General features: G+C 38.0%; 1 protein-coding gene across 4 annotated transcripts in view; it reads right to left on the minus strand.

The window, feature by feature from the left end:
- Positions 1-20,448, minus strand: part of fstl4 (follistatin-like 4) — a 258,262-nt gene that overhangs the window by 138,388 nt on the left and 99,426 nt on the right. For all 4 annotated transcript variants that reach the window (XM_019272616.2, XM_019272621.2, XM_019272610.2 and 1 more), the window contains one exon: positions 19,684-19,717. In XM_019272616.2, coding sequence (XP_019128161.1) covers positions 19,684-19,717 — 34 coding nt within the window. The remainder of the gene's footprint in view (positions 1-19,683; positions 19,718-20,448) is intronic.

Here is a 20,448-nt window from a genome sequence, read left to right on the forward strand (position 1 = left end):
ATGTCACCCCATTAACTGTAGCTACAAAGCAATGCCTGGTCTAATGCTCATCTCCCTGTGTGAACAAAGTCCATCTGCACAGATACCTACCCCAGCCTATCCAGCGTGGCTCAGCATGGCACAGCAGGAGCTGGCAAAGCTGCTGGGCCCTAAAGGTAAGCAAATCTATGCACGAGTCCAGCAATAAACCTAGCTGTAAACCTGTAAACTCAGCTTCTGCATCACAGACAATCAGTGGGGGACTGGCTTCCACCAGTGGTTCTACCTCCCCCCTCCTGTCCATCTCAACTTTGTGAAATGAAAGGAAAAAGAATATTCAAAACCGTTATTTGATCATTAACTGACTTGTGTGTAATGTTAAAACTAAACTTGATTTTTGATTTTTGATGGCTGTTCTGCAAACTTTTAAAATAAAATTTACTGCTATAGCTCTGTTTTGGTGTGGATTTTATTACCCCTAAACCGTACACTCATGAAGAGAAATGAAGAAATGGGAGTCAGTGCTTCAGAAGTACTGCACTGTGATTTAGCTAGGCTGAAGTTACCTTTGGGCACAGAATGAGCTATACCTCATTCATTCTCCTTGCCTGGCAGAGTCACTATGAACTTCAGAGAGTCTTTAAGGTGCCTTTGGGGGTTAACCTCCGAGTTAGGTGAGAGCATGTTGTGGACCAAATCCAATAGAGATCAATACAGCTTGGCAATAAAGCTGAAGCCAGCAGTGAGCTGTTCTCTTTTCTCATCTGCGACCAGGCCGCCACAATAATCACTGGACGAAAGAAGGACTTTTCAAGTGCTAACACTTACACAATGCATAATCATCAAAAGAAATTGAGAGCTAGCCTTTCTTATTACCCAGTGCTTGACAGATCTTCAATTCACAAGTATTTGTGCTCCTTGGAAAACTATATAAAAAAAAATAAAAAAATAAAATAAAATAAAAAAATAAAAATAGAGGAGCACCCTTGTTATCCCAGTCCATTTGTGTTTCTTTGGTCTGGGTCTGTTTTTCATGGTCTTTCATGTATGCCACAACATACAATGATATTTTGGACAATAAATGATAGACTGATGGAAAGTGGAAAAGTGCACTATGGTTTCATGAGTAACATTTGAAATTATTTTTGGAAATCATGGAGGTTGTGTCCTCTGGGCTAAATTTATATTTTTACACAGTGTCCAAATATTTTTTTCCCTTTTGGAATCAGAGTTGTAGTTCAGTTTAGTATAAAGGAACTTAACTGGCCTGGAAAAAAAAACTCTGGCCTCAGCCTCATCCAACCCATGAATTGGAACACTAACTGTGAGCCAGGCCAGGCTTATCACCCAACATCAGTGCCTGACCTCACTAATGCATTTGTGGCTGTGTAGAGAGCATTTGTGCATCAGTTTCACAAGTTTGTAGAAATCCTCCCCAGAATAGTGAAGACTGTCATAGGCAGAATTTATGACACGTTAAACGAGATGTGAAATGTTTAGATATTTGCATACTTTTAACCATGTTGGGTACAATGAAAGGATTCTTGGTTATTTAAAGTGGAAATATTTATTTTAAGTTTCTGATGTGCAAACACACACACAAAAAAAAAAAAGAAAATTCCAGGCATGCATGATAGCAAAGCAACGTATTTCAGGCGCAGTGCTCTTCTTTTATTGATTCCCAGGCAGTAATAAAAGGTTTTTTAAAAAGGCCACCCACTCTATTTGATGTGCAGAACATGAAACACGCTGGCATACATACAGTAGTCTACACTTTACCAAATAAAAGTGCCATATTTCTTGCGTGCTGCACCCTGTTAGGTTTTCAAATATGGCTTGTGCTCAGTGTGAAAATAGATATGCTTTTTAGTTTTAGATTTAATAATGAACATTAAACAGAGACATGTTAACAAAGACAAACTGTTAAACACGAACAATGACAGACAATGCTTACATCGTGATTTAAAACTGATACCAGTCAAAATGCCTTATGAATACCAAGAATGAAGTCAGCATAGATCTGAATGCAGACGTATCCCATAATCCTTGATAAGAATGTTTTTTTCCAGAATAAAACAAGACCTTCACTCTCTTAAATGCAAATATGGTATGACAAATATTATTAAATTTTCTTCCACAGCTTATGACATCACTATCTTTCTGCTCTCTGCAAACATTAAATGTATTATAACTTTATTGAAATATTTTGTGTGAGTCATGTGCAATCTATCGGCAAAACACACAGTGAGGTACAGGTCCATAATTCTCCATTCCACATCTAAATAACACTTATGTACTATATGCTATTAATGATACATGAATATAATTACATTTCTCAGAGCATTTTGCCTAATATGCCAAATGAATAGGGAAGGAGACTGATGAGAACACAGTAGGTGTTAATTAGCCTCATCCATGCGCAAAAGGGCTTCTATTTTACAAAGGGGGGACTTTATATTATTATTCAAGTTGATACAAGTTCAGACTGATGCAAATAAAGTACTTCAAATGCATTTTGGCTCCCAGCTTTAATAGAGGTCAGAATTTAATGTGTCTTCCCAATGCCGGAAAAAAAGAGGGGAAATCATTAAGTCATTTAACTCTGTCACTCAGTGTTTGAGTGGAGAGTAGCCTGCAGGAACTATGCCGTTTTTGAAACAGAGGGTTTTTCATGAGTCTGTGATGACAACATGGGATGGTAATCGAATGTCAAAAACCTGCAATGTACACAGCTGTTAACTTATTGCAGGAGGGATTACTGCTACAAAGCCTGGACAAGAGCCAAAAGTCCCAATAACAGGAAGGCGCGACGTGTATATGAATACACAATCACTACCAAAGTTCCCTGGAGCAAGATACAGAAACTCAAAATGCTCTGATGAGAATAAAGATCTGGACTACAAGGGCCAATGGTTATCTAGGCGGAACAAAGCTATTAACATGATATTAAAGTAATCTTCTTTCCCCTGTAATGAAGAATTAAATCACAATGACCAAGAAAGTGGAACCTCATTATCCAAATTTCAAATACCCTAATTTAATGGGCATAATGAATCAAATAGGCTTACATTATGTGATAACACTGAAGAAGTATAATATTAACTGAGCACTACAATATTAATTGTTTTCTTGTACCTGCACCTGGAACCCTCTGCAGACTCCCATCTAAAAATAATCCAGTTCAAACTGTGAGTTCACGCCTTGGTCAGGTCCAACAGGATCAAACAAAACCCTGCTTTATATAGTGCATAGAGATCTGAGATGTTCTCTCAGTACAAACTTCATTTGAACAGAAAAAATTAAGGTGAGGCCAACGGGTATATGTATTGAATGTATACTAATAAGGAGGCCAGAGGATACTTTGTAAATCGAGCATCATGTCCCCAGCAGTGGTAAAATATCCTCATTGATACAGTACAGAACTAGAACCACGGAACGCCCTTATTATCGAGTGTCCCACTTTGCTAACATCTCTGGGTGATTTGCATGTGTCATAGCACAGTCTGACCCATTCCACCAACTTCACTTTGGCTCAACTCAGACATGACAATCATTTCTGACTGTGTGTGTGTGTGTGTTTAGGTGAATGCACATTAAGGACAAACAGGAAAAAATGTGCAACAGACACTATGTGGACACAGTTTTCCTAATTTTTCATTCGTCAGTAGCCTGTCGACATCATTCTGATACAGCTCAGCATATCTCAGGGGAGAATTTAAGAGGTTCAAGATAGTAACATTTCCATGCATGAATAATTATGCCTTCCAGAAAGACAGATTAGAGGACTGCAACCCTAAACCTATTCAGACAGGAATATAAATATTTAACATTACCCTAAAATCTCTTTATTGGCATCAGACTAAACAATGTAGCTGTATTCAGATTAGCCTCTCAACGGGCGCAGAATGCAGACAGAAAGTCTTAGAAGAAAGAAAAAGAGAAGATATAAAACTTGTGTATAACATTGTGTTTAGAATTTAACCTCTCTCCGTCTCTCTCTCTCTTACTATAAACACACAGCTGGGTGACACATTAAACAAAACAAAAAACTAAAGAGTAAAACAACTCTTCCATACAGGTCATGAATTGTTTGATGAGTAAGAAGTGTTAATTATTAAATAATACTTATAATTCACAGGAGATTTCAATCTCTCACATCATCAAAACACCAAATGAGGAAATGTCTTCTTAAACTTTTGTTTATCCTTCCCAAGATTTATAGAATCCGTGTCATGGTGCCCTGACAGCTCATGACAGCCAAAACCTTTGGTTCATCATCTATCTATCTATCTATACATACAGTAGATACTATAGTTATTTGCCTTTTTCTGTTACAAACAGACTCGCAGATGAAAAATATATCTCACAGCAACCCAAACACCCAGTCTGACTAGCAAAGACCATGTTAATCAGAGTGGAAAACGCTACATGTAACCAGAGGTAAAATAAAGAACCTGTAACCCAATCTCCAACAGACAGTACACCACAGGATAAATGCTGAGTCTTCTGGGTATCTCTCTGGGTAACTCCTCAGCACATTTACAGCATTTACTGGCAGCCTCCATGCACCCCTTCATCAGCATTTCTTTCAATGATCCCTAACAAAAGGAGTCAATTGATTTTCTGAGATGAAGCTCTATGTTTGGGAATTAGTGAGAGGAATTAGGTAAGTGTAAGCAGTCCAAGTATTCCATGAAGAATTTAGTGCCATCATGATCATCTGATTTAACAATTCTCCAAATGAAGTAACATAACAAAATTCAGGGTTGTCAGACACGCACCTTGATTACATAATTGTCTCGAGACTGTTTTATGCAGATGGTTGCACAAAGATGCAACTTCAGTACTGGAAAATCGTCAGAGTGAGGCAGACTAAAGCAGAAGAAAAGAGGTAGCAATGACTAGAAGGTGGAGAAAACAAAGCTAAAGGTTACTTTCCTGAAATTGTTGCTGCTACTATGAATACATATGCTATCATCAAAGCCATCTGAAAATGATGGTAAACTGTGGTTAAGGTCAGAACTCTGGAACACGTACTCGGAATTATAAATGCCACTGAAATAAGTTTTTTATTTAATTGTACTGTATTGTAAGTGGGTTGTCTTGTATAAATTACTTCCATTCCTACAGCTGGTCATTATTCTATCTATTTATAATATATGCAAATTAGATATACCTATGCCAAAGTACTACTTGTCATCAAATTATCCAGGTAACTCAGGAGATGTATTACACAATGACCAAAGAAGAAAATTAACAATGTACCTTTTTTACTCAAGTGTATAATCAGTGTAGTGAAGGTCAGTCAGCATGAATTACTATGTGAAAAAAAGTTTTAAAAAAGTTAAAATTAAAAATAAAACTCCTGACCAATAAAATTGTTTACAAGACAACAGCCTTGCCTTGATCTTAAAATTCTTAGCCTTATTCACAGAAAGTCTAAAAAAAAGACACTGTAAATCTAATATTGAAATATTGAAATGTGTCATTTGATGTTCAGACGAACCTGAAAAACTTAAAATTGACTTGCAGTTTTGTTGATTAAAACTTGAGACTTGACACAAAAGATCGAAAATCTGGATTTAATCTGGATTGTTGTTTTAGGAAGGAAACTAGTCTGGAATATAATTAAAAGTTATTAGTACACTGTTTGAAGTTATTCTGCCTTTAAAAGCTAATCCTTAATGTGATTTCTCTCCAAATCTACAACAGAATTCTAATGAAACACTGGTGCTTTGAGGAACAAAACATGCAAAAAGCTGCTTGCAGGTGTAAGTCTGACGTAAATGTTTCTTTAATTAATATTATCTGGAAACTAGGTTGCGTTGATTACCCTGATCCCTGCCCTCTTTCAACTATCTGAGAATTTTATTATCCATCGCCCCCACCAGGATAGCTGAATTATCACTTAATTCACTGAGAGACCACTCATACCGACATGTCAAAATAACCATGCTAGCCACAGCCGGCTCTATCTGATTTCACGCGATACTTGCTGCTCCTGCTTAGTATGGCAAGTAGCAATTTCATTACAGATCTCTCTTTCCATCTCCCGCTCTTTCTTCTCACTGATGTCCTTAACCAATGACACCCTAATTCATTCACTGCCCTATTTCCATGGGCCTGGGGTTTCATTGCTGATGCATTTAGGGTGAAGAGCCTCTCCTCCAGGGCCTGGCCGTCGCTCACACACCTGGGATTCTGCCCCACCATTACGCATGCTATTTGCACAAATTGCTCCATTTGTGTTTGAATATGAAATGCATTTCCCGAATATGACCGGAGACCGCATCTATCCCCTAAGAGAGCAGTTGAGATGTGAGGGATATTTTATTCTTCAGTGAGATTGTCTCTTCATCTTCCCTTTGCCAGGAATTTTAACGTGTGAAATTGTATGGAAAATCGCTGATGCCAAATTGTTCAATGGATTTTAATTGTGCTAGGAAAGGTAGAAATCCTTAAATACCATGAAGTTACAGTTGAATAGTTAATGACAAGAGCTGTTTTTTGGGGTTTTTTTTTAAATAATGACTGAGATGAAAAACCTCTAAAACTTCTTCTCTTAAATCTTAAATGTTCAGATAGTTACTTGGACAATCGAGCTTCTGTAGGTCGGATGATGACCTCTTTGATGATTGATGATATATTTACCTAAAAATATCACATCTGCAGACATGACCACCTGTCACTTCCCACAAGAAGAATACATAAAGGTTATACTCTTCACAAACAGTGAAATGATATTTCTTGCACACGTGGAAATGGAAATATTAGCTGATTTCAAATTGTTTACATCACGGTTTAAAAATGCCCATTCTTAATTTGGTGACATTTGTGTTCTTCCTGCTGCAGTAGGGGAAAAAAACTGACATTCAGATGTTAAGGCAGCAGTTAATCTATGCAGCAGTTAACCTATACATGTAATGTATATTTTTCATGGTAGCCTTGCTGATTGCTTATGGAAAGTTTTTAACCAAGGGCTGGATTAAGACAAAAATAATGATTTGTCTTGTTGTTAGTACTGTAAGATTTTATAACATTACAGCCTCTCTAGACTTACTTAAGTACACTATCCACACATTTGAATGTGTGCTCATGGTGCTTAAGTGTTGTGGGTCGTTGATTTGGATGTTAGAATGCAGTCTTTCTTCAGCAGACATTTTTACGAGCACTTTTTAGGATTAAGGGGAGGAAAAGAAGTCAGAGCAGATATATGGTAGGAGATGCAAGAGGAGCACAAGGAAGACTACTGTTTGAAGGCAGCAGTGTACAAATGTGTTTAAGTGTGTATATGACCAACCTGTAGGTAGCTCTGCACTGATACAGTATAGCATGCCTGCATTGTCCAAAAGACAATCTAATCAACCATCAAAACAAACAGGTAACCTTTTTTCATGAGAACGGTTAAATCTGGGGCAACAATCTACAACCAAGTCTTTTTTTTTTTTTCTCTCAACGAAAGACCTGAACCTTCACAGGCTTTAAACTGATTTCACACTTTGTTAGTAACTTTATCAAGCTGACCACAATATCAAAAAAGCTGTGTGTGTTGCTACACAAAACATAAGCTAAATTCAAGATTAATAAACCTTCAGAGTCAACATGGTAGTGATGCATTACAGCTAACTTTATTTGGCAACAAACAGCAAAACCTCCAGGCAATGATGTTGATGGCAGCCGCTACTGTAAGACTATGATATTATAACTGAAGAAACAAATAGTTACAAATGATACGGATAAATTTGTAACAATACAATTCCAAATCTCAATCGATATGATGGCATTTGATTCTGCTGCGATTTAGCCTCATTATTCCAGCTAATATTTAACAAGGTCATAATCACGTATTATTACTTGGTCATATATAGAGCCAGGTGGGAGTTATAATTATGAGGGGAAACTTTATAATATGAGGCAATTCTACAATCTGACATCATAATTAATCTTCTGATGTTGACAATATACCATAAATAACCTATGACCTTTGACCTGTCTTCCACTCCAACAGAACCAATGACCTTAACACAATTCATATGCATGATTCTAGTTACCTTTCTGGACACAGGGGTAATCCTCTGCATACTACGAGAAAAACGAAGAGCAAAAAGTAAAAAAATAAAAAACCTGCTTGTTATATTTGCTATTATAGCAGCTGCTCTACTGCTCTCTCCCTCGGTAGCTGCCTGCCCGAGCCATTTTACATTTAAATTTGTTGAATAATAAATTATTCAGTGATTTAATTCCAAAGAAAGTGGCAAATATTTCGAGGACAAGACATCTACCTGCCTAGCCACGGGTGCCATTTCCTCACTGACATGTTTTTAAATTACAACCACGATAGGATTCTCATTAATCTTCATGCATTTCAAAAGGCTTCAGGGATCATAACAAATTTAAAAATAGATTCCTGTATATATGCTATGACAATGATCACACAATCCTGCGAGTCTATGAGGTTATTTCTGGAGACTTTTCTCTGTGGGATATGGGTATACAGTAGTTTGTTGAGATCACACCGTCTTTCACAGCAGCAGCAGTGCTTTTTATGTGCCTTCTTGTCGCTGAAAAAAAAAAAAAAAAAAAGTAGTGGATATGGACAAAAAACTTCTGAGGAATCTCAAATTACATATTGGATTCTAAAAAGCACACCTTCAAAGGCAGAATCTTGGCAGAGCCTGCTCGCTCAAGCTGCCAAACCCCGGACAATGGTAATTGCTTGTCATATTTAGGAAAATTATGTAGGAAATACAAATGTCATATTTAAGCCCATTTTAAAATCTAATTAAAGCTTATTTGATTCATCTTTATCTCATTCTACCCTGGCAAGGTGCACTGGTGTGATGGCTGTCTGTGTTCTTCACTGAATCACTTTGAAGCCTTCTGTCCTGAGTATCTCAAATTCATTTTTTCACCATTTTAAAAACCTTTCTTCCAAATTGACATATTATACATTTCAAAAATGGTGATACCTCATCTTACAAACTGCTGAGAAGCACAATATGAAACTACACCTCACTGATGGACTCGATATGTGCCAATATTTAAAAGGTGTGTGATTACAAGTTCAACTAAATCTGTAAGTCCTAAACGTCCAGCCACATGTCATTGCCTTCTTCAGATGGAGTTGTAATGTTATTGAACACTTTAAGGTCTTTACTAGTACACCCTAACACGCATGAGCACCAAGATAAGATGGAGGGAAAGAAGTGAATAAAGCTGAAAGAAATTGTCAATTTTTCTATGAGTGCATGAAAATTATACCAAGCTGATCACAGCTACTGTTGTGTATGAAGGACAAAACTATTGAGTTGTCGCAGCCAGCTTTCAAGCCTGGAGGGTTTTTTTTGACAGTAAATATAGATTTTGGGTGGAAGATGACTTAATGATACATAGAAGCAAAGATTATTTATTTCATAGGCTGTTTTACCTTACCATACCAGCACGACATGCCTAGGGGGGGATGGCATCCCCCCTGGGGGAAAAATGGTCAAAATCATCCCTCTTCTAAAATGGTCATTTTATCAATGCATGTGAAAATTACTTGTATTTAACACTGGAAATAGAATTACCAGTCGACATTTAGGGGGACTTTATGATAATCAGTCCATTACCTATGTCAGCGGTTTTCAAAGTGTGAGGCGCGCCTCCCTTGGGGGGCGCCAGAAGACTTCAGGGGAGGCGCGGCGGGGGAAAAAATAAAAATATATCTTACAAAGATATGTGTCTCATCACTGTGCGATGAAAACTCGGCCAGCTAGCCCAGAAAGAGTAGCAAAAAAAATCCACAAAATGACACAGTATGTCTTATCTTTGCTGTTTCGTGTCAAAAGTTCTATTTCAGCGCGAAGAAACGCTGCTAGTGTCTCCTGCTATGTCTCTGCTTTAGTTTGAATCAATCACAAAGCTCCTGGTTGTTACATAAAGACAAAGAGGCTTTGACAGTGAAGTGAGACCTCTTGCTGCAATATACTACCTTTGGGTTTACTTCATTCTGGATCGTCATTGGTGGGTCAAAGGTGAATGTGGGCGGTACTAATAGATTCTCCTGACTCTGATTGGTGGACAGGTGACAGGTGTCAATCATCCACACACTGTGTTGTATTGGCCTTAGCAGCACCGCTAGCTGCTACCTGCTGCTTCGTATTCTTTAATACAGCTTGTTTCAAACATCGCGTCGTCTTAAAACTTGAAGTCTTCTTTCCTCCTCCTTAAATTGTGTTTTTGTTTTTTTTTATGATTTAGGATTTGCCATGTCTAGTAAGTCACCCTAAAATTGACTAGAATGCAGGAAATTGCATCTAAGAAATACAAAATTTTAGAAAATATGTCACATAAATGAAAAATTTCACCATCCCCCCTGGTTTCATTTTACAACTCGACTACTGCAGACACTGAACAGTTTACCAGATGGTGAGAGCAAGTGAAGCCACAGAAAGAGACTGCACAGGCAACACCTGAACAGATAGAGGCTGCAAGTGTCAACAAGATCAGGAGCACAGGAACAAGCCAAAGAGTCTGCACACAGAAGCAAATGTGCATGGGACTGCCTTCAGTGACACTGATCAAAAGTTCAGCAAACATACGTGATTTATGTGAGGCTGTGTGCTGTATGCTGAAATTATCTAGTTGGGAGAGAACAGTGCTCTATAAATGAAAACCTAAGGCTAAAGAGAGGATTGGTTGTGATTGCAGTTTAACTTTGTGTAACTACCATAAAATAACCGGTTTAAAATATTTTGATGCTACACTGATGTATAAGGTCTCTGTCATTTCCACTCATTTCCACCCTGTCATATTCCCTACACCTTGCACAGTACAGTATCTACCGTGTACATTAGTTTTGATTTTGATCTTGAACTGTCATTTTGCACATCATGCACACACCCTCATCATGGAAAACACACAAATGCATACGATGCAACTTTTAAGTTAAAGGCAATAGATCTGGCCGTTAAAGAAGGAAATAGAGCTACTGCATGTAATCTTGGCATAATGTGTTGATGGTGTGCTTGTGCCGTACTGCCGATTTTCAGGCACAGTTTGAAAAAAAAAAAGCGCGTCTTAAATTAAAAACAAAAAAAAATCTTCTGTGTACCGTCTTTCTGTGTAAATATCTCATGTTACAACATGAAAACCTGCAGCTTATATATTTAAATGTAGCCTATATATGTAAAAAATTATTTTATTTTAAAATTTAGCTGGTGCGGCTTATATTCAGGTGCACTCAATAGTCCGAAATTACAGTAATAATTTTATCCGATTACTCTATTAATCGATGGAATATTCGATAGAATACTCGAATACCAAAATATTTGATAGCTGCAGCCCTAATAAACTGGTTACTTAAGTGCATATAGAAACACAGAGTGGCAAACTGTTTATTTGTAGTTAATGCTGCCTTTCCCTGACCATCCTGGTTCAATCACTGTTTCATGTACTTTCTGCCTGGTAGCATCTGTTTACCAGACAACAGGTCATCTGAGGATCAGATACCTGCAAATTTTGTAGTCCACTACATGATGATAAAAATGACACGAGTCCTTGCTGTTGTGACTAATGTAACAGAAGACGTCTTCCTCATTTTCTCTGATGGATGCATGCAAATAATATTGTGTTAAAACCAAAGAAAAAAATAACAATCAAAGAAAAAAATAATTTGAGTAAATAGCCCCACTATCTCTAGATGCAAGTGTAAAGTAGTTACTTCAGCTTAAGACTAGTCCATCAGTGTGGGTACCTCTTTAGCTTTAATAACTGTAACCTGTTTTTTGAGACTAACACAGAGGTACAAGGTACCAAAGGTGGTGTCAGTCATGCCCGTCTGGCAGCAATGATAGCACTGTATGCCACCTTTAGAAAGCATCTGTCTTTTTTCCCTTAAATGACAAAACATCTGAATTCCATAGCAAAAACAGAATCCATTAATAATAGGAATAAATAAATCATGAACACTTGACAAAAAAATATATATATTCTCTTATGAACAAATATTTTGTGATTGATATTAACACTATAAACTTGAGAATGCCTGGTTATATCTGAGGTGTATGTAAGTATTTAAGAGTAAATGTGTTTACTGAGTCAAAGAAATGTGACAGCAGCTTATTAATATTTCCACTTCCCTGGGGGTATGCAAACACACCTTGTCCTCTGCAAAGTGCTACTGCAGACCTTGCTGGTTGAGATCCCAATCACAATAACTTATCCTCAAACTCCAGCAGACACATATGTACTGGATATAAATGTGAATGTGTGGGTTGTGTATGAAGTCTAGTGTGTTTATGTCTGTGTTGGAGGTGGGGAAGAGGGCAGGAGCAGAGAGACGGAGCCACGGGAAAAGAAAGAGTAGAGCACAGAGGCATATAATCTGAATTCAAAAGCAATCATTTTTGTTCTCAGCTCATAAAGCCGTCTGCTGTTGATGGGTTAGGCAGTAAAAATCAGGGGGATGAAGGTAAAGAATGGATCTGAAGGGTTTGCAGTGATGCTTGCACTCACACAGCAGCAGCTGGTTATCATCCAGAAGTTGACCTCCAGTGAGTTACACGTAAAGCATAAGCAAACTTACAGAAAAAAGGTTAATGTGGTCATTTGATTCTCCTTATTAAGTCGTCTGAGATTTTGGACACAAATGCAATTGGCCATATCAAAATATTAATTAATTAACAGATAAACAGAAATTAAGCAGTTGGAGAAAACATCAATTATGGCTGTCACCTTGGGCTGTAGGAAAACTGTATTGTACACATTTTCTGACATCTACAGACAAAATGATTAATGTGTCAGACCATCAACATAAGATTAAGACCTTGCTAGTGCCAGCTGCTGGCAGTGAAGGCAAATGTTAGAGCACCAGGGTACTGAAGGGACAGACAGCAACTGAGAGATAAAGACACAGTTTCTTGTTTTGCTCTCCTACTTTTATTTAATCAGGATGCCACACATCAGCTGCTAGTTCTGAAAGACTGTATATCACCACAGGTTTAAGATAGAAAAATGTAATAAAAGAAAAAGAAAGAAGATAAAAAAAAGTGGGTCAGAGTTTTTGGTTAAAAATCAACCTATAGAACATGTGTCATCTTTTTTGTTCTCTCTTTAGGAGGTATGCAAATAGCTGTGCTAAATAGGAAAAGCATGATAATGCCGTAGTATACTGTACCTCAAGCTCATTAAAGATCAAAAGAAGCTGTGATGTTGCTCTCATCCTTTAAAAATAAATAAAAATGTCTACCTTCACCTGCTGATTCTTCTGCTATGTCTTCTTCTACATAATCTCTGTCTGTCTGTTTTCACTCTCTGTATCTGCACTCCAGCATTAGTGTGCGTTTGTGTGTGTCCAAGTATGCCCACTGGTGCAGCTTGCCCCAGTCAGAGTGAAGTGTTATTCAGTGTGCCACCGTCAGTCCCTCTTAGTCCCAGGAGAGTCCGTGTGCCCTCCTTAAGCCCTTCAGCGGTATCTGCAGGCATGCTCAACGTGGAGCTTACACTCCTGCTACAATCCCCTTTGTCTTTGACTTTCAGACTTTTTGGCAAAAATTATTACACCACGAAACTTTGGCTGCCTGTGAATTTGGGGAAATGAGTCATAATTCCTGGGCCGATCAAATTTAGGTTCATGATGATCATGATAGGAAAATTGTGAGATTTATGATGCAAATCATAACCTTACTTCAAGATATGCTAATTTTGTAACCACATCTATAAAAGGTGGGTCTGATTTTAGAAAAGCCTGCTTCATTTTACTATTTTGATTAAGTCCTCAATGAACTTATCGCTTGGTAATCTTTATTGCTCTACACATTAATGAAATCACATTTCATTGATTTACGATGTGACCGAGATGGTGACTTACAACTTTCAGCTATGAAAATGTATTCTTTTTGCACATTCCAATTATGCAGGCTGTCTCTGGAAGACTAATCTACATATGACAGTACCTTACATATGAGAGCTCCCTAAACTGGTTGAGATTCAAGATATGAGCACTCCCTAAGCTGGCTGGCATTGAAGACCTCATGTTCATGAAGTGTAATTATACAATACACAACAAGCATAAGCAAAACACTTTTAATACATAGAACAGCATGCTGACTAAGAATCTGAGAACAGGGGGAAACATGTAAATGAAGAGATTAAAGTTAACATTTAGACCTACAGTACAACCGAGTACAACACACTGCATACATACATTTCACTAGTTCCGTTAATTTATGTTGCTTCTGTCAATGACACATCCATGCCTGGGAAAATTTAAATGTGGATGAGTTTTGTTTCTGGCCTTGTGATTCAATGATTTCCTTCTTAACCTTGAAAACAGCTAGGAGGTGATCATATTATACAGCATCACCCCTCAAACTCTATCACTTCCCCAACTATACACCTGCTTTGTAATCTTGTTTCCTCATCACCTTACCCATTCTGCAAACCTTGTAAAAATTATGTACCATAAGTACCACCTTGAGAGTGAGTGGTGTGCAGCCCATAAACACTGACTCAGGGTTTAATGGGCTGCTTACAAAACTTCCAAAATGAAAAGAGGGAGATTACTAGTCAAATTTTCTACAATTATGTTAGATTTAATAACCTTTAATGCTAATATTTTTTTAATATTCACATCATTTTCTTTCAAGCTCTCTAGTTACATTCAGTGGCATGACTCTTATAGTTGTGAGGAAAAAAGAATCAAAAGGACAACATAATAATGTCCTCATCATTTCGCGGTGTTCTTTTGGAGGAAGTGCAAGTGCATTCAACAGCATCACTAGCTGTCATCACATCAGCAAGAATTTTCCCTATACTCAATGTTTACAGTTAATTCACAAGGTTGTCCTTCCATATTTTCTACAGCTTGGAATATGGCAGATAAATGTTTGCAGTGAGCCAGCAGGGGAAAAACAAACAACAACTTTCTGCTATTTATTGTAAAGCCCACCCCCCACCTTCCCTCCCAGCCATCTTCCCTTTTATCATGTGGCAAATATCGTGAAGTAGTTCAACTGTAGAAGCATCAGCAATTTCTAGGCAGGATGTTGTTAGTCAGTGTGCCCACACAGTTAAAGCAGCTCTTCGTGATTGGTCAACTACATAGATACTGTATACAGTAGGTAGTTAGTGCAGGTAGGGAAATCTAATCGGCTCAGGTCATCTAATATTGTTTTGTATTGACAATGAAGCAGACAGGCAAAATTATGTGAAAGTCAATGCAGCAATAGGCCCCAGCAGCCTAAACCAAAGACAATTAAAACAAGTTCTTTGATTGAGTATTTAAACCAAGAGATGACTTTCAAGCTAACATTTTTCACCTCCCCTGCTCTTATGAGCTTCTTCCAATACCATCTCCCCTCTCTTTTTTCTTCCACCCCCAGTCATTTGCTGCTTATTGAGAGTCTTCTCTGTCAACCTTGTCCCCTCTAATTCTCACCCAATTACAATCTAAATGAACCACAGGACTGCCTAACTTGCTTTGCCTCTTCCTATTGTTTAATTTGTGACGGTAACAAACTCCGATTAGGCCTCTGCAAAGGTTCATAAATTAAGCACTCAAGGCCGAATTAATCACCATTTCCGAGGAAGATAAATCGTCAATATTCAATTTTTCCATATGGATCCCACTGAAAAAAAAAGGATCACACTATAAAAAGAAAAACGATGATTGCATATTTTGACCGGGGAAGGCTGTGCATCATCAGCCAGGAAAAAAAAGTCACTTAACAGAACTTCTGTCTGAGTTAGCTTAAAACCTTCATATGCAATGTTGCGCTTGAGCAGTTTTCACTAGTAGCATTTGCGCTCCAGAGGTAAAACTGGGCCAATTTGATTAATGTCATTGTCTCGACATGAGGAATGCAGATGCCACAATAACAGGTTTGCCAAAGAGTGAGAGTATACGTGAATGTAAGGAAAAAAACATGAAGGAGAGTGATCTGTGGTAGAGCGAAAGATAAAGACATAATGTAGGAAGAAGAGAGAGAGGGTAAACTGAAATAATGAAAAATTCAAAGTGAGAGAAGCAACCAGCTAATGTCAATGAAAACAGACAATCCCAAAGAGCTACACTGATTATCATCCAAGAAAAAAGGAGAGCAAAACAAGAAATTGCCTGATTTTGACAGAGGATCTGGTTCAGCATACAAACAGGCAGTGGATAATTAGTCTCAAGAGGTAAATCAGCACATACAAACTGGGGACAAAAGCTGACGATATTGAAGTGGCTGTTTTCAAATGACACAGCGGATATATTACTGTCCGCTGGTGGAGACTTTCACCACTCCATGACTTTTACAGTTTGTGTGTACCTACCTACCCACCTACCTACCTACCTACCTACCTACCTACCTAGAAAAAATCTAATCGCCATGAAAATATTTCAAAAAACCTGTAAAATCCTAATAAATGTAACAACCTCCTCTACCCCAGTCTGAGGACATCATGACAGATAACTGCAAGTTGGTAAAACCTGATCAGGTTATCTGGCAAGAGGGACCTCAGACTGAAGCTATTAAATGCCAGATGTTAGTCTGATATAGTACAGCATGTTGCCGATTCCTCAGCTGGGAATTTATTTTGTCAATAGTAAATCCTGTCAGCATAGCCTTTCACTAAGCAATACACCTTATCTTGGTACTCATGCCGTTATGCAGACAAAAAGAAGAAAACATGGCATGCAGAGAATAAATAGCACAGATTGGCAAATACTGCTACTACTCGTAGATATTAAGAATGTTCCTGGTGTCTAATTTTATATCATTTAAACAGAAAGGAATGAAGAAGAATGTAGACGAGTCGACTAGCCTCACAGCGCACACAGCCAGGCTTCACAAGTTCTCCTGTTTAGTTATATACTGTACATCGGTATATCTTGTTAAATACATTTGACACAGAAGCAAAAAGCATAGGTTACCTTTCTATAACACACTGCTGTTGTGAAGACTCTCAGCCAACTGTCAGCCTGTTATCAAATTGTCCATTGTAATGATGCTGTGAGAACTCACATCAGTGAGCAGGGCATGAAGTGTCCAAACGGAGAAAAAAATTGGGGAAGTTGTTGGTTTGACTACACAGTGTGATGTTTGGAAAAATCTTGTTCGTGTCAGACCTCTTCCCGCTTGAAAGCAAGCAAAGGGCTCTAGTATAATAATTACCCTACCTGTGTTGGACCCTGCAACTAATTATTATTGTTTAACGGTCATCAGTAGATGAATGGTTCTAAAGAGTGGTTTGCACATATCGACAAATCCTCATAACACAGGAGAAAACCTACACTGGCACAAAAAGACCTCAGTCGACCAGGGAGCACTTCAACTGTACATAAATCCAAGACAAAATTACTTTATCACTTAGACCTTAATCTCTGGAGACGAATATTAAAATTACATGCGCTCAGTCTATGTAAATCCATGACCTTCACTCCAATGTTTTCCCTCTTTTGGCGGTCCCATCAACCTCCCGTGACTGCATACTGAATTTTCTGCCAACACATGTTCATACAGTATGCTACTGTGCAACAAAAGTGTCCGAACATTCACTGAGCTACTGCAAAATGCTTGCACGTGTGTTTTTTTGCTCCTGGTGTAGAGGTACCTTTCGGTTTCCCTCCATTTTTTTCTAAATGTACATGTGTTAGCATCAATATCTGTGAAGACAGGTAAAGTATAATGCAAACACCTGTCACAGAAACACCTCACATTGTGTTTCCCCGCCAGGATGTTTGTTACTGCAGCAGAATTCTAAGAAGCAGGTGAAGAAATTACACATTGCCAGAAAAGCAATTATCACTTAGAAAGCTACATTTCTCTACATAATACAATGTTAAAAGAATAAACTAACAGACATCCAGAGGTAAAAAAAAAAAAAATCTGCACTAGATGCTAAAAAAACAACAACATAATAACAAAAGAAATCCTCTGGGTCATGTTTCGGTTGAATAGAAGCAAGCTCAGAGAGATCTGCACTGCAAGCAGAGGAATGGTGCTTCACTGTGGAGATGAAGACAACACATGATAATGGGCCTAATGCTTACAGAGGGAGTCACTTGTCAAACAGGAAGTAGTCAGCCATGGAAAGATTGATGTTACAGTACACAGCTGTGTTACACACAAACTGCTCAATCTCCCTGTCATGCACTACAATACAGCAAAATACACAAACGACGAGCCAAGAAAAACTTATGTGACGCTTAGGCCATACACAACATGAAGAAAAGTTAATCCTATGCTACAGTTACGTAACACCTTTCACAACAACTCAAACAGCCTCTCAAACCTTAAATTTAAGACAATTGAATTGCAATATGAAAAAGCCACCAGGAGTGAAAAACATAGGATATAAATCAAGCATTGCAAATTTTCTATGTAAACAATTAGTTTGACAACAATTATTTCAGGACTGGTGTGAAAGATTGCATTCAATACTGAACTAAAATTCAGATTCATCATCTGTACTGGGCATTTACAAACACCTGGCACTTGCATACAAAGACTGAAAAATATTGTACCGAGAGGATTGTACGTTAGATGAAAAAAAAAAATCAATTTATATCTATTACAAGCAAGGCACTTGATCTCTCTTTGTTGAAAGGATACAAAAAGCCCTACTGTATGTATTATCGTACAAAGACGCACAATGAAAACAATTAGTCTACCCTTGACACACAGTATGCTGTTGCAAAACCATGACACCAACAGAGTATACAAAACACAAAAATTGCTGATCTATGGTATATTTTGGAGGAGGGTGCAGGGGAAGAGCCGGTGCTTCTGGATGACTAAAGATCCAGAGTGACATCAGATTCTGCTCTGGTCTGGATGGAACATTGGGGTTAAAAAATTGGATTTATTTCATTTTCACTTTTCATGCCTTCTCCATCAGCGAGCCATGTATGTGCAAACACATGGCCAAAAACTTGATGCATGCCGAAAAGTCACAAAAATGAGTGAATATTCTCTTGCCTTCTGTGTGTACACCCCATTATTGATCTACAACAACTACTGAACATTGGGAAATTCTAATACCGAACTGTTTTAAACAAAAGTGTTGAAAAAGGTACCAAAGTTTCGGTATACCGTGCAGCACTAACAAAAGAAAAAACAGCCCTTGAGGCCCAAGCCAAACAAACATTACTTTATCATTTCTGACAGTGGATTGAAGGTGGTTGACAACTGAATAATTTCTCACCTGATAGATATATTTTTCAACTTATGGAGGGGTTGTCACTTGAAATGAATGATTTCAGATGCTTCCACTTTTTGTCTGTTGGGTTGGGGGAGAAGGGCAGGACATGGTGGAGCTGTTTTTCACACTAACTATTTTCTCTCAGATGGTGTCAACGCAGCTGAATAAATAAACTGATGTCTGCCAGTCCCACAACTGGCTGGTAGATTATACCTGGCAAGAACTGACAAATGAAATGATTTCAAAATCAAAATCTAAAATACTCTGACAACAGTAGAGCAATAATGTGACGCAGTCAAGATTCAGAATCATATCATCATCATCATGGGTCTTCTTCATAAAAGGGCTGCATGGTTTATTTTATGGTAGACATTTAGACTTGAATTACTTCCCAGCAGTATATCCAGCAATCAGAAAACAGAAGTGTATTCCAGAATAACAGCAAACAGCAGAAAAAAAAAGATTTTGTCATGAAGCACAACATGGCATATTTTGAAAAATGCTGTTTGGTTTGAACACAGTAAGTGTACTCACATTGATCGATGTTCCCGTCTGCTTTCCCCTTCTCCTGCAAACAGAGAGCACACACAAAAGTGGTTATTACAGGCTTGGAGGAGTGAGACAAAAACAGCCCTTTGTGCAGCTTTTCATGCACCATTCGTTACTTTGCTTCTTCCTCTTTTCTGGGTTCAGAGAAAGACAATGACAGAAAACAAAAAGGTGAACAGACGGAAAGAGAATGACAAAGAAAGGAAGACAAAAGAGGGTGAGAGAGAATATATGGTGAATGACAGCAGAGAAACGAGAGACTTGTAAAAGGTGAATCCCAGAATCAATTAATTCCCCTTAATTGGAAATACACTTGCCAACAGGCTGCAAAATGGCAAGTGTCACCATATTGTACTGGAATGTTTATCAGGATGTCAAACCACTGATACCACAAAAATAAACTGTGATTCATTTGTCTGCCGTACGTATGAGTATGACATTGACATGTAGTTTCAAATTAATCAGCATAAATGTCATTTTCAATCATAGTTTAGGTTTAAAGTGTTAGCATGTACTGTATGGTCTGTTATTAATTAGTTGTAATTCCATTATCGTTTAGAGATGCAGCAATATGGAATTTCCGGGCTGAAAATGATACTGCAAAGCTGAGGGATGATAAAGACAGGCAATAGTTACAAGGGACATACACGTACAAGTGTTGAGGATATCAGAAGAGAAAAGTTGTCCTGCAGCATCACTGAGCAGTGACGGGGGCAGATAAGAAAATGTGAGACAATATTCTTGGCCCAT

The sequence above is a fragment of the Larimichthys crocea genome, chromosome XXII (assembly GCF_000972845.2).
Source record: "Larimichthys crocea isolate SSNF chromosome XXII, L_crocea_2.0, whole genome shotgun sequence".
NCBI lineage: Eukaryota > Metazoa > Chordata > Actinopteri > Sciaenidae > Larimichthys > Larimichthys crocea.